General features: G+C 41.7%; 1 protein-coding gene across 1 annotated transcript in view; it reads left to right on the top strand.

Moving 5' to 3' along the window:
• The window catches only part of HCN2 (hyperpolarization activated cyclic nucleotide gated potassium and sodium channel 2), a 132,062-nt gene that overhangs the window by 92,167 nt on the left and 23,556 nt on the right, over positions 1 to 16,339 (top strand). Inside the window, exons 4-6 of the mRNA XM_040417516.1 lie at positions 3,006 to 3,224; positions 6,694 to 6,840; positions 14,557 to 14,797. Coding sequence (XP_040273450.1) covers positions 3,006 to 3,224; positions 6,694 to 6,840; positions 14,557 to 14,797 — 607 coding nt within the window. The remainder of the gene's footprint in view (positions 1 to 3,005; positions 3,225 to 6,693; positions 6,841 to 14,556; positions 14,798 to 16,339) is intronic.

Here is a 16,339-nt window from a genome sequence, read left to right on the forward strand (position 1 = left end):
GTAGACGACTGCCCGTGGGCCCACACCAGAAGATGACATCGCTCCCCAAACCATTACTGACTGTGGAAACTTCCTACTGGACCTTAAGCAACTTGCATTGTGTGACCCTCCACTTTTCCTCCAGACTCTGGCACCTTGATTTACCAAATTAAATGCAAAATTTACTTTCATCTGAAAACAAGACTTTGGACCACTGAGGAACAGTCTTTTTTCTCCTTAGCCCAAGTAAGACGCTTCTGACGTTGTCTGTGGGTCATGAGTGGCTTGACAAAGGAAAGCGAGGTTGTAGCCCATGTCCTGGATATGTCTGTGTGTGGTGGCTGTTGAAGCGCTAACTCCAGCCGCAGCCCACTCGTGAATCTACCCCAAATTCTTGAACGGCCTTTTCTTGACAAGCCTTTCAAGGCTGTGGTTATCCCTGTTGCTCGACCACACTTTTTCCCTCAACTCAACTTTCCATCAATATGCTTTGATACAGCACTCTGTAAACAGCCAGCTTCTTTAGCTTCTTTTGTGGCATACCCTCCTTGGAGGTTATCAGTGACTGTCTTCTGGACAACTGTCAAGTCAGCAGTCTTTCCCATGATTGTGTAGCCTACTAAACCAGATTGAGGGACCATTTAAAGGCTTAGGAAACCTTTCCAGGTGTTTTGTGTTGATTGGCTGACTAGAGTGTGACACTACGAGTCTACAATATTGAACCTTTTCACAATAATCTAACTTTCTGAGATACTGACATTTGGTTTTCATTAACCGTAAGCCATAATCATGAATATTAAAAGAAATAGCTTGAAATGGCTAACTCTATGTGTAATTAATCTATATGAGATATATATAAAATATATATTAATTTATTGAGATGCACCTGTAAGTACATTGAGTGTGCAGCTGGGGGAGCTTCTCTATGACCACTGAAATAGTAGGCCAGCCAAGACTTGCTAGTTCACTTGAGAAGGAATGTCTTCTGTGACTGCTGGTTGGGAAAGGGCTGACTATTGTGACTACTGGGGTAAGGGGATTACTGTGACAACCAAGGCTGTTGGGAAGACTGCTGTGACTGAGGTATGGGATCGGATTGCTGTGACTACTAGAAGTGGGCAGGACGCATGGGAGACAGTTTATAATAGTTGGGGATAGTGCTGTAACTACTGAGAGGAGCTCTGTTCTGACTAATGGGGGGAAGGCAAAACCTCAAATAACATGTAAGGGTAGGCTTGCACATCCATGGTTGCCCTGGTAGTAAAGTTTTCGAGGTTTCTTCATGGTTTCAGACTACATATAAATCTTGTGTTTGCAGTGATGGCTTACCCTCTTCCATCCTCCCTCTCTTTTTGCTAACCTACAGCCCATAGAGGGGGAAGCAGATGAAAGGGAGTAACACACGACTGCAAGAGAAGGCTGTACACACTGGGGCATGTATACTAAATGGTGGTGGCAGTCTCAGTGAAAAAGTCAGCTGGAGCAAAAGGCCGCAAATTTATTGATAGGTGCATGCCTCTTATTAAATGTGTCACAAGAAGTGGAAATCTATACCAGCTAGGAGCTGGCATAGATTCCATTTAGAATTTACACCAGTTTTCTGGTGTAAATTATTGCAAATGTGTCCGATGTAGTGACCACAACCCCTTCTACTAAACCCCACCCTTGCCCTCTTTTTCAAAAAAGTGGGGAGAGAAGCTGAAAATCCTAAAAGTTACGGATTTTTTTTATATAACAAAATGCAATGACTTTTGTACTCCAGAAAACTGGCATGCAACCATTATAAATGGTCTCCACTGTTTGTAGGCCCTGGCTATAGTGTGACAGATTTGCATGGGAGCTGTATACACAAAACAAGTACAATATTTTAGTCAAGACTACCTGTAAACATGTGTCATTCTTATAGTCTATCAATAAAAATGGGCTTTTCAATACCTTGCATTTCAATACCAGGGTGAATTAAAAGGCATATTATTTTTTATATTTTGGAGTGGATATCGTATATCTTCAGTTTCTTATCATGTCTCATCCAGCCTTTGATATTTGTTTAACTAACAAAACTGTATTGAAGTAGAAGGGGTTAAGTCCTTGAAGCTTTCTCTAGCTCAGCTTGGCACAGAAGGCCGGTGCCAGTTGGCTGCAAAGTGGCACAAGAGAAACCACGGAGGGGCAGAGAGAGGGATCAGTGACTTGGTTTGTGTCTCAGCTGGAATCGCATGGCTCAGCACAGGAATAATAATAGCTTTTTCTCTCTCCTGTCTCTCTGCACGTCACCTCCTTGTTGTGTCCTTTCTCTTGTATCTTCCCAGCTCTTATTTTTGGACCCTTTTTTCCATTGTCTTGCCTTTTGTTTCTCATAATAAGATCTGCTCTACAGTCCCTTGAGGTCTCCATCTCCTTCCTTTTAATATTCCATCACTGCAGCCTTTGCGTTATGTGTATTCCCTGTTTTCGATTGCGGATCCATTTAACACCAGATATTTGTCCATGTTCACCATCATGTCTGATCCTGTTCATCCTCGCATGATCTGCCTCCATCTATCTCACCGTCTCCACTTTCTCTGGCTCTCTCTTCTTTCAGCCCAAGTGAGGTTTCTTCGTTCTGCTCCTCTGGGTAAAGTGTGTTCTGAGCAGTGTCTGTAGTTGGATCTCTTGGTCTGTATGTGTTTATGGGACACGGCTTAGAAATGCAATGTAATGGTGCATGTGTATGTAGCACAGTGTTTGCACACATTGCGTTGGTGCACTTTATTGATGCTCACTCCTTGACGGTTGCAGCATGCATCGTTACTTAGAGACATGACGCTCGTGTCCTTGCACAAAACATATCAGTACACATCTGTGGCATGCCTCATCCATGCCACCTTTCAGCACGGGCACGAAAAAAAATAATAATAAAACGATTGGGATTTTAAGAAGGTGTTTAAAACACTATGTACAGGCTCATTTTCAGCCTGGTAAGCAGGGTGAGGATGGGCACCATTTTTAAAAGAGTGTTTAATTTTGCTTTTTGTGCTTTTGCACAGAATGACTCGTGGAGCGAGTTGTACTCCTTCGCCCTTTTCAAGGCCATGAGCCACATGCTGTGCATCGGTTACGGACGCCAGGCTCCAGAAAGCATGACTGATATCTGGCTGACAATGCTGAGCATGATCGTAGGTGCCACATGCTATGCCATGTTTATCGGACATGCCACTGCTCTTATCCAGTCACTGGACTCATCTCGCAGACAGTATCAAGAAAAGGTGAGTCTCTCTGTCTGACAACCACACACTTGTACCGCTCACTTTCTTCTTTATACTTCTTGTTAAAGCCTGTGTAGATTCCTTCTTTCATTTTTTTCCCAGAGCAGATCACAAGATAAAAAGTCTTATTCTTTTTGAGCATGGACCAGCTATGTATTACCATCCCTCTCAACATCCCATGTTTCACAGGATGGGGCTTCTGCAAACATGCCTCCAAAATGGTTTTGTGTGTGCTTCTGTAGGATTTGGGGGTGGGGCATAAAATATCCTCTGAATGGATATGAATTAGCATTGGACTGAAGTTCCTTGGGCCCTCCAGAGGAAATGATTCTGAGGGCCCACCCTCTGTGTATAGAAGACCTATGGGCCCTGTTATACTAGGTGACCATTATTGTCAGAGCTTGGGCCCAGCAGAGGATCCTCTGGTGGGCCAGTCTGACCCTGAATTGTTGGAACGTACAGTATGTGTATGGGGCTAAAGGACACCTCAGCAGTATGGTTTTGCCTGTGAGTGGTAGTGAGATCACAAAATTACGTTGACTCCAATGAAATACCAAGAAGAACCTCAAAGAGCTGCAAGAATTCCGACATGGTTAGAATTTTGCAATCATCAAAAGTATCCCATGACTTCTTTCCCTCATACAGAGACATAGTGGTTGCTTATGCTACAGTTTAAACTGCGACTCACAGGCACCGCCTTATTGCCGTCAGTCCCTAGCCTTTGTGATGCTATGTTTAACCAGTCATGATATTCATCATGCTACCAATATTTTACTAGGCAATCACTGCTTCCATTTTCCTATGTCTGCATTTCATGTAATGTGTTCTTTTAATGCCTTTATACTAATAAGTACATAATCAAGGGCACAGTGGACAGCACTTAAAGAAGCACTCCGGGATTTTTTTTCTTCTTTGCCTCTATAGTGCAGGATAGGCCATTATTAAAGAATAAGATAGAGGCTCTTGTTTGTGTCTTGTTTATACCTGTTTTATATGATGTGTAATTTGTGCGTTGTCAGCCATCTTAATTCCTTCTCCCATCAGATATGGTTTTCTTAATGAATTCTACATTTGCTGTCCTGGGTTTGCCTAGACAAAGGGAGCGGAGTCTCACCCGACTGCACTGCTCTTAATCCTCCGAGAGCAGCCATAACATATCTGCTGTCCCCTCGCACTGCAGGTCTCCATGTTTTCCTATGTGATACAGCTTGAGCCTGTCAACCCTCTCTCCGGTCAGCTTTTATATGCAGGAGGCGGGGAAACCAGTGTGAAGCTACATTTTATAGACCTACACTGGCGAGTCAGCACACACAGATAGAACAGGTTGGCAGTGTGAGTCAGGAGGTTTATATAACTGCAGCTAATCTCTGTATACACTCACCTACTATATATCTGCACTCCTGGTCTTTTACATAGGGGAAATATTATATATCTTTATCAGAATACAGAGATATACAGAGGAATATGGAGGGTGGGGAGAGGTCTGAGAGCTTTCAGGAGGAATTTGATGGGTGATGATGTCATTCTGCAGTTTACAGGAAAATCAGCTCCAGGAGAGACCAGCTCTGACTGGTGCTCAGACCTGACAACATCTGACCAGATTCCTATAATGAAAAGGTTCAAAATTAGTGTTGAGCCAAGCGAGCTTCGGATCAACCCTATTCAAAATGTATGGATGCAACTGAGTTAGGGTCCATTCACACGTCTGTAGAATGGGTCCGCATCCGTTCCGCAAATTGCGGAACGGGTGCAGACACATTCATTCTCTATGGGGCAGGAATGGATGCAGGCAGCACACAGTATGCTGTCCACATCCGCATTTCCAGAGCGCACCACCGATCTTCCAGTCCGTGGCTCCGTAAAAAAATAGAACATGTCCTATTCTTGTCCGCAATTGCAGACAAGAATAGGCAGTTCTATGGGGGTTTCGGCCGCTACGGACGTGTGAATGGGTTTCGGCCGCTACGCACTACGGACGTGTGAATGGACTCTTAGGGTGTGCAAATTACACTGCTGGGATATTGGTAGTAAGTTAGTAATATATGTAAAATATAAAAAACCCAGAGTGCTTCTTTAATACGTCCCTGTAGTGATACACAAAATACCATCCTTGTTACTATTTTTCCACTAATATTTTATGCCTCTGTGGTTGGTTCTGTTAACTCCACGTTTGCATCTACTGTATCTTCTCCTTCTCCTTAAGAGTCTAGCAAAACATATTAAATTATCAAAGTAAAGTTTATAATGGGGGTTACTGTTTATACATCTGTGTAACATATGAGTTGGTTCACTACCTTGACTTTCAGAGCTGAATGTATATACAAACCTCGCCATAGGAGTTTATCCCGTTTGGATAAGACTAGTGTCTGGATCCGGGCCATACTTTTCCAATTCCTGTATTCCTAGTGTCTCCTGCTAACTCGCTAATGTCAGTGTTGAGTATGTGATAATCCTCTGACCATACAGACGCTGGGAGCATGGCCAACTAGAAAGAACAGCTGGGGGCATGATACTATTAGGGGGTCAGAAACATTTGAATCCATTTCTTATAGAGGGAAAAGGAGCATTAGACACCAAGGGGGACATTTATCAATTGCTGTGCGCCTCTTTTGTGTCAAATCCTTTGTTGCCCAAAAGTTATTATGCCAGATACCTCAACATTTACCCTCTTGCACCACACTTCGCTGCTTTCAAAAGGGGAGTCGGTTTTAAGTGAATTTTGCCACGTAAGCCATTTTTCTGCCTCATTTATCATTTACAACTTTTATAAATGTCACAAAAAAGTTGCATCGAAACCACATTGTACTTGTGCCTAATTTATTTTTACTGTGCACCAATTTCATAATTTCACAAACCAAAGACAGACTTAAAACTAACACCAAAAGCAAAACTGCAAATGATAAATCCCCCCTCCCTAAACAGGTAATGCAAAAAAAAAAAAAGCTGGACACTTCCCTACTTTATTTCCTCTATTCCTTTGGACTTATATTTCAATTAAAACTGAGAGATATATGAAGAAATCTTTGTGTCCCAGACCCTCTTGGTCACTGTTCTGTGTGTGGTGGTAAGACAGCTGGCTGGAGCAGGAGCCTTCCAACTATGCCTCATCTGCAGTAGGCCAATAAGTCTGTCCATTGTTTAAGCCCCTCTATTGGTCTCCAGCTGAAGATGGAAGAGATCAGCAGGACATTAACTCTTGTGTTCTCCACAGGATTTCTACAAGACTGGCTATAGCATTTTCTGCATGATCCTGGCATAAACTGAATAGTAGTGAGGGCACCTCAATTTTTTATATTTTTTTACTTTTAGCATTCATTTCCAGGCTTAGTGATTCTTTAGGTAGTCATAGAAGGATGGTGGAATGCTTTATGGACACTGGTGGAGGGTATTTGTAGGTGAATGTTGTGTTTAAATGATTGCATCTTCCCTAATGTCTCCGATATGATATTGTATCTGATCATATTCACAGTACAAGCAAGTAGAACAGTACATGTCCTTCCATAAACTGCCTGCAGATTTTCGCCAAAGGCTTCATGATTATTACGAGCATCGATATCAAGGAAAGATGTTTGATGAAGACAGTATTCTGGAGGAGCTGAACGAACCTTTGAGGGAGGTATGAATCTGTTGATGGTGAAAGACCTTTTCTTTATAAATGAGCCTCCAACACAAAATGCATTGGAACATTAAGTTAAGCCTTTTCCCACTTTACTGTGAATTTTTATACAAAGCTGAATTATAAATGTCAAAAATCTTATTCCCCATACCCATATAATTTCTGAGACAACCGACACATTGTGAAAATGTCACCCAGCACTTTACATTTCAACCAAAGTGGAATGTTTGGTAAAAAATGTACAAAGAAATTATGTTTTTGGCTAATAATCTGGCACAAAAAGAGTTTAAGATGAACAACACCTCTTAAAAATAAAATTTCAAGGTGTGCAGAGTACATACATGCTGCTTATGTGTAAGTCTACATATCTTCACATAATTACCAGAATGGAAGACACGAAAAGTCTCAATGATCTAGTAAACTGTCATGGTGCTATCATTTGAACCAACAAAAAAAACCATGCACCAGTGTGTCCATCATATGACTAGGACAGATTTTTATCCTAACAGGCTATTACTAAATGACAGTAAGTAGATGTCTTGAAGACCGTGAGGTTTTGACACAGAATGTATATATAGTAAAAATATATAAAATGTCATCATGCAGTGAATAAGGTTTCTATGCTGAAACTGTAATACCCCTTTAACAAAAGGATAGATGTCACATATTTAAAGGCTATTTTGGTGCCAATTTGTTTTACTGAATTTTACTCATTTTGGGCTAAAGATTATTTTTTCATTTGGTCTTTCTAAAAAAAAAAAAAAAAAAAAAAAAATATTAGCAGTTTTTGTCCTATCTTACTAGACCAGTCATGTTGCTGCTCTGATGGCTGGATGTTTAGACCTTATCTCTGAATTCTTCAGAGCTCATAAACACTCATTATAGCTAAATTCTTATGAAATCGATATAGCTCTCACATAAGCTGGAGATAAGGTGTGCATGTAATTGGATATGGTATTCCACCTGATTTCAGTAGCAGATTCCTTTAGTACTTTAGTCCCTGTTCAAGCCTTTATTGGCAACACCATTAACAGCTGCGGGCTTGAGAACATTCTGCCCAACATTCTGGGATAAAAAATCTAAACTAAAGGCATGACCAAAACTTGCTTAATTAGATGAGAATTATTTTTCGCTATAAACAATATTAAAATAGATGTTTTGTTTGGTTTCCCCAACAGCTTCACCAGAACAGGCAGACTGATGTTCAAGTTCTTCCAAAAAAACATTAATTAACCGCTTAATGACCAAGCAATTCCCTTTTTTAATTTTTCAGGGCTCGTTTTTTGTGGGACAGGTTGTAATTTTTAATAGTGCCGTTTTTGGGGTACACACCTCTGTCCATATTTCTGGAAGGGAAAAAACATTTTTCAATTTTTGGCATAAATAACATGATATTTTTATAATCTGGGTCAGTATGATTACAACAATGCCAAATATAGTAGCTTTTTTTAACGTTTTAATACCTTTTCACAATTTTTATTTATTTTTTAAAAAAGAGGCAGCTTGGCTGAGTTGAGCATGCATGGGTACGGGGAATCTGACAGGTGTTCGGCCAGCCCTGGAAATGCACCACAATATGACTTAGGGTCCATTCACACATCCGCAAAATGGGTCCGCATCCATTCCGCAATTTTGCGGAACGGGTGCAGACCCATTCACTTTCATTGGGGCAGGAATGTGCTGTCCGGATCCGCACTTCCGCATCTGTGCTTCCGTTTCCGCCAAAAAATAGAACATGTCCTATTCTTGTCCGCAATTGCGGACAAGATTAGGCATTTTCTATTATAGTGCCGGCGACGTGCGGTCCGCAAATTGCGGAATGCACATTGCCAGTGTCCGTGTTTTGCGGATCCGCAATACACTTACGGACGTGTGAATGGACCCTTATGAGTAGCACGGAAGATTATTCACTTTATTCTCAGTGTAGCTATAGATGTGCAGACATCTCATGAACACTAATCGTCTCTGACACATCCGAACATATTGGACCAAACGGTTGCATTAAACACAGATTTGTTGGAAATTCCCTGTGATTGTTTGGAAGCTTTCATATTAATCCGCTTAGCCTGATTCTCTTCCAGTTGTAGCATCTGGGTATAAAAGATGAAGTAGTACAACGAATCATGCATCTTTATAAGGAAAACCAGGTTTCTCCAGGTCTTTTGTGGTGGGAATATCATTATACCAATTAAGAAGTCATTTCTGTCTATGTATATCACCCCAGGTTTTCAAATTGTAAGAGTTTGAGTTGTTGTTGTTGTTACATTTCTATTAGAATATTCATAGAAAACATTTAATATTCATAGAAAACATTTTTAATGACTGTTTAGCTGTTTTTCTCTTTCATTTGGCAGTATTATGTCATTGAAAATATAATACAAAATATTGTCCTTCTGGTGCTGTAAGGGGAACATGTTATCTGCTAGTATAATGGTAGATTATAGAATTTGAACAGTATGACAGCCCTATTGTTCTCTTGATAGTCCTAGATAAAGATGCTCTCAGAACAGCATTGTAATTATCAGTGTGATGTGAGTCACTCGCTCAACTTCACCGCTCTGGTCATAGTGATGGTCTAAATGGGAAAGTCAAGCGAGACGGTTTGCTGTTCTAAAAATCCAAAGAAGGTAGTTAAAGGGAATATGTCATCAGAAAATGACCTATTGCTTAAATCATGTTTATGTGTTAAATAATTTTTGTCTAATTTTTTATTTTTTTTTCTATGTCTATATTTTATATTATATCTATATTCTATCCATATTTTTTTAAAATGCTTAAAATCATGCCATTTTCACACTGGCCACTAGGCCTAAAAAGTCGTGACTTCCTGTTTTTTTTACAGGTACCTTTTCAGTAGCTATTAGTATCATTACAGGCAGAATAACAATGACAAATATCACCTTTGTATAGATAACACCGGATCCAGCATCCAAAGTAGGTGATATCACAGCTTCTCCTCCCTCCTGACCTTCACAGGTTACAGAGCATGAATAGAAGTCTCCCATAGAAGTCAGTGGGGTCCCATCCTGTCCAGTATCTATCGCCTACCGTATATCAAAGAACAGAAAATCTTGACATATTTTAGGCCTAGTGGCAAGTGTGAAAACTGGTTATAGACCTCTGACCGTTCAAAGAATATAAATAATATTATAAATTAAAATAGTATTAGAAATATGTAGAGTGAAAATTAGTAGAATAAAAAAAATCTAGCAATTCTTTTCAAATGGGTATAATCATTAATCAGAATTCATCAATATAGTGATCGAAAGTTCATCCACAATTCGGCCAAGTGAGAGCAGTAAATGATATCCACAATGGGACCACAAATAAAAACAAAACGTGATGTGTATAATAAAACGTGAATGTATAGAAGAAAATATACAAAAGTAAATCCACCTGAATATTATAATAAATTCATCAAATGAATCCAACTATAAAGAATCAAAATAGAATCATTCATTTAGGTATAGGATGTTTCCACCTATATATGAGAAGTTCCACCTGTAGAGTAGGGGGAAAGAAGAGGGAGGATTCCACCTCTATATAATAGAAAACTGTGTGTGAAGATTCTTCCAATGATTACTCCATCCACAGCGGAATTGCAATGGTTAAAATGTAACAAAAGATAAAAAAAAGTTCATCCACTATGAAAAACGGCACTGTCTATTGCAATAGATGGATTTGAATGTTTCCAATTACGTGACAATGTGTCCCTTCAGTGTTGAAATGAGGTATCATACACTGCTCAAAAAAATAAAGGGAACACTTAAACAACACAATGTAACTCCAAGTCAATCACTTCTGTGAAATCAAACTGTCCACTTAGGAAGCAACACTGAGTGACAATCAATTTCACATGCTGTTGTGCAAATGGGATAGACAACAGGTGGAAATTATAGGCAATTAGCAAGACACCCCCAATAAAGGAGTGGTTCTGCAGGTGGTGACCACAGACCACTTCTCAGTTCCTATGCTTCCTGGCTGATGTTTTGGTCACTTTTGAATGCTGGCGGTGCTTTCACTCTAGTGGTAGCATGAGACGGAGTCTACAACCCACACAAGTGGCTCAGGTAGTGCAGCTTATCCAGGATGGCACATCAATGCGAGCTGTGGCAAAAAGGTTTGCTGTGTCTGTCAGCGTAGTGTCCAGAGCATGGAGGCGCTACCAGGAGACAGGCCAGTACATCAGGAGACGTGGAGGAGGCCGTAGGAGGGCAATAACCCAGCAGCAGGACCGCTACCTCCGCCTTTGTGCCAGGAGGAACAGGAGGAGCACTGCCAGAGCCCTGCAAAATGACCTCCAGCAGGCCACAAATGTGCATGTGTCTGCTCAAATGGTCAGAAACAGACTCCATGAGGGTGATATGAGGGCCCGACATCCACAGGTGGGGGTTGTGCTTACAGCCCAACACCGTGCAGGACGTTTGGTATTTGCCAGAGAACACCAAGATTGCCAAATTCACCACTGGCGCCCTGTGCTCTTCACAGATGAAAGCAGGTTCACACTGAGCACATGTGACAGACGTGACAGAGTCTGGAGACGCCGTGGAGAACGTTCTGCTGCCTGCAACATCCTCCAGCATGACCGGTTTGGCATTGGTTCAGTAATGGTGTGGGGTGGCATTTCTTTGGAGGGCCGCACAGCCCTCCATGTGCTCGCCAGAGGTAGCCTGACTGCCATTAGGTACCGAGATGAGATCCTCAGACCCCTTGTGAGACCATATGCTGGTGCGGTTGGCCCTGGGTTCCTCCTAATGAAAGACAATGCTAGACCTCATGTGGCTGGAGTGTGTCAGCAGTTCCTGCAAGACAAAGGCATTGATGCTATGGACTGGCCCGCCCGTTCCCCAGACCTGAATCCAATTGAGCACATCTGGGACATCATGTCTCTCTCTATCCACCGTCACGTTGCACCACAGACTGTCCAGGAGTTGGCAGATGCTTTAGTCCAGGTCTGGGAGGAGATCCCTCAGGAGACCGTCCGCCACCTCATCAGGAGCATGCACAGGCGTTGTAGGGAGGTCATACAGGCACGTGGAGGCCACACACACTACTGAGCCTCATTTTGACTTGTTTTAAGGACATTACATCAAAGTTGGATCAGCCTGTAGTGTGTTTTTCCACTTTAATTTTGAGTGCGACTCCAAATCCAGACCTCCATGGGTTGAAAAATTTGATTTCCATTTTTTTTATTTTTGTTGTCAGCACATTCAACTATGTAAGGCTACTTTCACACTAGCGTTCGGAGCGGGTCCGTCTGATGTTTCATCAGACGGATCCGCTCCGATAATGCAGACGTTTGCATCCGTTCAGAACGGATCCGTCTGCATTATAACTTAGAAAAATTTCTAAGTGTGAAAGTAGCCTGAGCGGATCCATCCAGACTTTACATTGAAAGTCAATGGGGGCGGATCCGTTTGAAGATTGAGCCATATAGTGTCATCTTCAAACGGATCCGTCCCCATTGACTTACATTGTAAGTCTGGACGGATCCGCTCGCCTCCGCACGGCCAGGCGGACACCCGAACGCTGCAAGCAGCGTTCAGGTGTCCGCTCACTGAGCGGAGCGGAGGCTGAGCGCTGGCAGGCGGATGCATTCTCAGTGGATCCGCCTCCACTGAGAATGCATCAGGGCTGGACGGCTGCGTTCAGGGCCGCTTGTGAGCCCCTTCAAACGGAGCTCACGAGCGGACACCCGAACGCAGGTATGAAAGTAGCCTAAAGAACAAAGTATTTCAGAAGAATATTTAATTAACTCAGATCTAGGATGTGTTATTTTTGTGTTCCCTTTATTTTTTTGAGCAGTGTATATTGGATACATTAGTGATTGTTGCAACTTTCAGCGGTTCCTGCAATTATATAAATGATCGGGCTAGATAGAAGATAGTGCCCTTACTCACAGCTCGATGTCTCGACTGGACCACAAACTGGCAGTATCGCAGTACAGCGGAGGGTCGGCCAGTATACTACGTGTCTGCCGCAGATGATAGTGGCCACTGAGGAAGGAGACTGAGATATCTGAAACGCGTATGGTGAGGACCCCCAACCAGACGCTATTCATCACTATCGAGGTTTTGTTAGAGCGCTCTAACTTTTATTATTCAAGCGGTATCCGATACTATGAGCACTTGGACCCTGCAACTCTGACTACTACTCCAGATTAGAAAGAGACACCGGAAGATTAAAACACCGTCAGCGCTGTAGGCACGTGGGACGCCGCGGCCACAGGCACGAACAGTACCAACTTATTGCTCTAAATACCGGGACTCCAAGAATATCACCTGTGGCAGACACGTAGTATACTGGCTGACTCTCCGCTGTACTGCGAGACTGCCAGGCTGTGCTCCAGTCGAGTCATCAAACTGTGAGTAGTCCTTACCATGCCTCTTAGCCCGATCACTTACAATTGGAAACATTCAAATCCATCTATTGCAATAGACAGTGCCGTTTTTCATAGTGGATGAACTTTTTTATCTTTTGTTACATTTTAACCATTGCAATTCCGCTATGGATGGAGTAATCATTGGAAGAATCTTCACACACAGTTTTCTATTATATAGAGGTGGAATCCTCCCTCTTCTTTCCCCCTACTCTACAGGTGGAACTTCTCATATATAGGTGGAAACATCCTATACCTAAATGAATGATTCTATTTTGATTCTTTATAGTTGGATTAATTTGATGAATTTATTATAATATTCAGGTGGATTTACTTTTGTATATTTTCTTCTATACATTCACGTTTTATTATACACCTCACGTTGTGTTTTTATTTGTGGTCCCATTGTGGATATCATTTACTGCTCTCACTTGGCCGAATTGTGGATGAACTTTCGATCACTATATTGATGAATTCTGATTAATGATTATACCCATTTGAAGAGAATTGCTAGATTTTTTTATTCTACAGATTTTTACTCTACATATTTCTAATACTATTTTAATTTATAATATTTATTTTCTTTGAACGGTCAGAGGTCTATAACCATTTGGGGACCATCTGAGATATTCATAGGTTTATTCGCCCTTGAATATCTCTGAGATTCCTTGAACATTGGATACTGCCATATAGTTATTGGAATAAAAGTGTAATTACCTTTGTTCTATACGTCAGTTGTATTCTTCCAAATGAGGTGTGCACAACTACTCTATATTTGACATTGATCTTTCTCTATAGACGGGGTGTGTCTATATCAGTTGGGGCACCCACTCCATATGAAATAGTCGGGTGAGCCACTACAAACCATTATATTCCCTACACGCTACTGGGAGATGGGTGCAAGCCATGTGTGGGCTTAGCCATGGTTGCAGTGTTAGACGAAACCACAGCCAGCCAGGGAGAGCAGAACGGTAGAACATTTTCAATAAAAAAGTAATAAAAATGGAGCTCAGAGATAATGTAAAAATGTCAAAGGCCAGAAGCGATAAAAATAATAAAGAAGCGTTACTCAACCCTTCGGTCTGCACTGCTCTACAAGCCCTGGTCCGGGATCGACATGCAGTGGTAATGGCGGGGTATCAGTAAGGATTAGTAAGGATTATTAATCCATCCTGGCACTTTTTTATATAAATCTCGAAAACCCCTTTAATTAGTGAAATTATCAAATGGAAAATGTTGACCTTTGAAAATAAATATTTCTGCATAACAACATCTATGCTATGTATATCTACATCTTGTTAATCTCCTTCTTGCTTTGGCTTCCATCCCTATGCCAGGAGATCGTCAATTTTAATTGTAGGAAGCTGGTCGCATCTATGCCTCTGTTTGCCAATGCAGACCCCTGCTTTGTCACTGCAATGCTTACCAAGCTGAAATTTGAGGTCTTTCAACCTACCGACTACATCATTCGTGAGGGAACCATTGGCAAGAAGATGTACTTCATCCAACATGGTGTGGTTAGCGTGCTTACCAAAGGCAATAAGGAGGTCAAGCTCTCGGACGGCTCTTACTTTGGAGGTAAGATAGAGTGCACGTTTCTTCACTTGAACAAATAGTGTTGTGCTGAAATCTATAAAAAACTCCAGCAGGTTTAGGCTTTATTCACACGTCCGTGAGATGCCGGACTGGCATCCTGCTTAGTGCAGGAGCACACAGTGTTGGTCGCTATGATGCTGTGCGCTTTGCGCCGCCGCAGTACAGTAATACACTTGTATGATCTATATTACTGTACTGCGGCGGCGGCACAAAGCGCATGGCGTCATAGCAACCAATGACGCTGTTGCTCACGGACCGTGTTCCACGGGCGTGTGAATGAAGCCTTACATAATGCCCCCAACTGATCTATCCCTCAGTTTAAGGGTGGACTAGGAACTTAAAGTGGCCCATGTTGTAGGTAGGGCCAAATTGACAGAAGATGGGGCAACACAAATAGGATGGCCAACACATGTAGGCAGAGACAACATAAGTAGGAGGGGCTAGCAATACTATAGTGCAGGACAAAATACCGCCCCAGCAGAACCAAATACCACAGCGCAGCACAAAATACTGCTGCCCTCACCACAGTATGAAACTGTATTATCATCCTGAGGACGGCAATACAGTTGAATATAGGAGGGAGCCTGCGGGTGCTGGCCAGGTGCATAAGTGCCTGATGCGGCTACATTAATTAATGTACCTGTCTGGCATTCATGAGGAGGGCATGGGCGGCCCCCTGGGCATCAGCTCACCGGGAGATTTCCCTCTAGGGTCTATGGCCCGTCCTCTCCTGTCTCTGTTCCATAAAAAAAACACTAGCTATAAAATAAAAAAAACACAAACTTATTAAGTGTACATTCAGGTGAGCGATGTAATAGTTTTACATCGCTCACCTGAATGTACACTTAATAAGTTTGTGTTTTTTTTATTTTCCGGTCCCTAAAAAATGGCAGCTTTTTAAAGTTTTGGATCAAAGTAGTGCATACTGCGATTCTCTCTGCATGGACCGATGGTCAAGTTAAGTTCGGGTGCTGTCTGTACAGCACAGAAACATGAACATTGATTGCTTGCCTGAATGTGCCTTAAATGGGTTATGCCATGAAACATATTCTACACTTTAACCAGCCCCTTAAACACCCTGAAAGACCAGGCCACTTTTTACACTTCTGACCTACACTACTTTCACGGTTTATTGCTCGGTCATGCAACTTACCACCCAATGAATTTTACCTCCTTTTCTTCTCACTAATAGAGCTTTCATTTGGTGGTATTTCATTGCTGCTGACATTTTTACTTTTTTTGTTATTAATCGAAATTTAACGATTTTTTTGCAAAAAAAAATGACATTTTTCACTTTCAGTTGTAAAATTTTGCAAAAAAAAAACGACATCCATATATAAATTTTTCTCTAAATTTATTGTTCCACATGTCTTTGATAAAAAAAAAATGTTTGGGTAAAAAAAAAATGGTTTGGGTAAAAGTTATAGCGTTTACAATCTATGGTACAAAAATGTGAATTTCCGCTTTTTGAAGCAGCTCTGACTTTCTGAGCACCTGTCATGTTTCCTGAGGTTCTACAATGCC

This window comes from Bufo bufo, chromosome 2 (assembly GCF_905171765.1).
Source record: "Bufo bufo chromosome 2, aBufBuf1.1, whole genome shotgun sequence".
In the NCBI taxonomy this organism is placed as follows: Eukaryota; Metazoa; Chordata; class Amphibia; order Anura; family Bufonidae; genus Bufo; species Bufo bufo.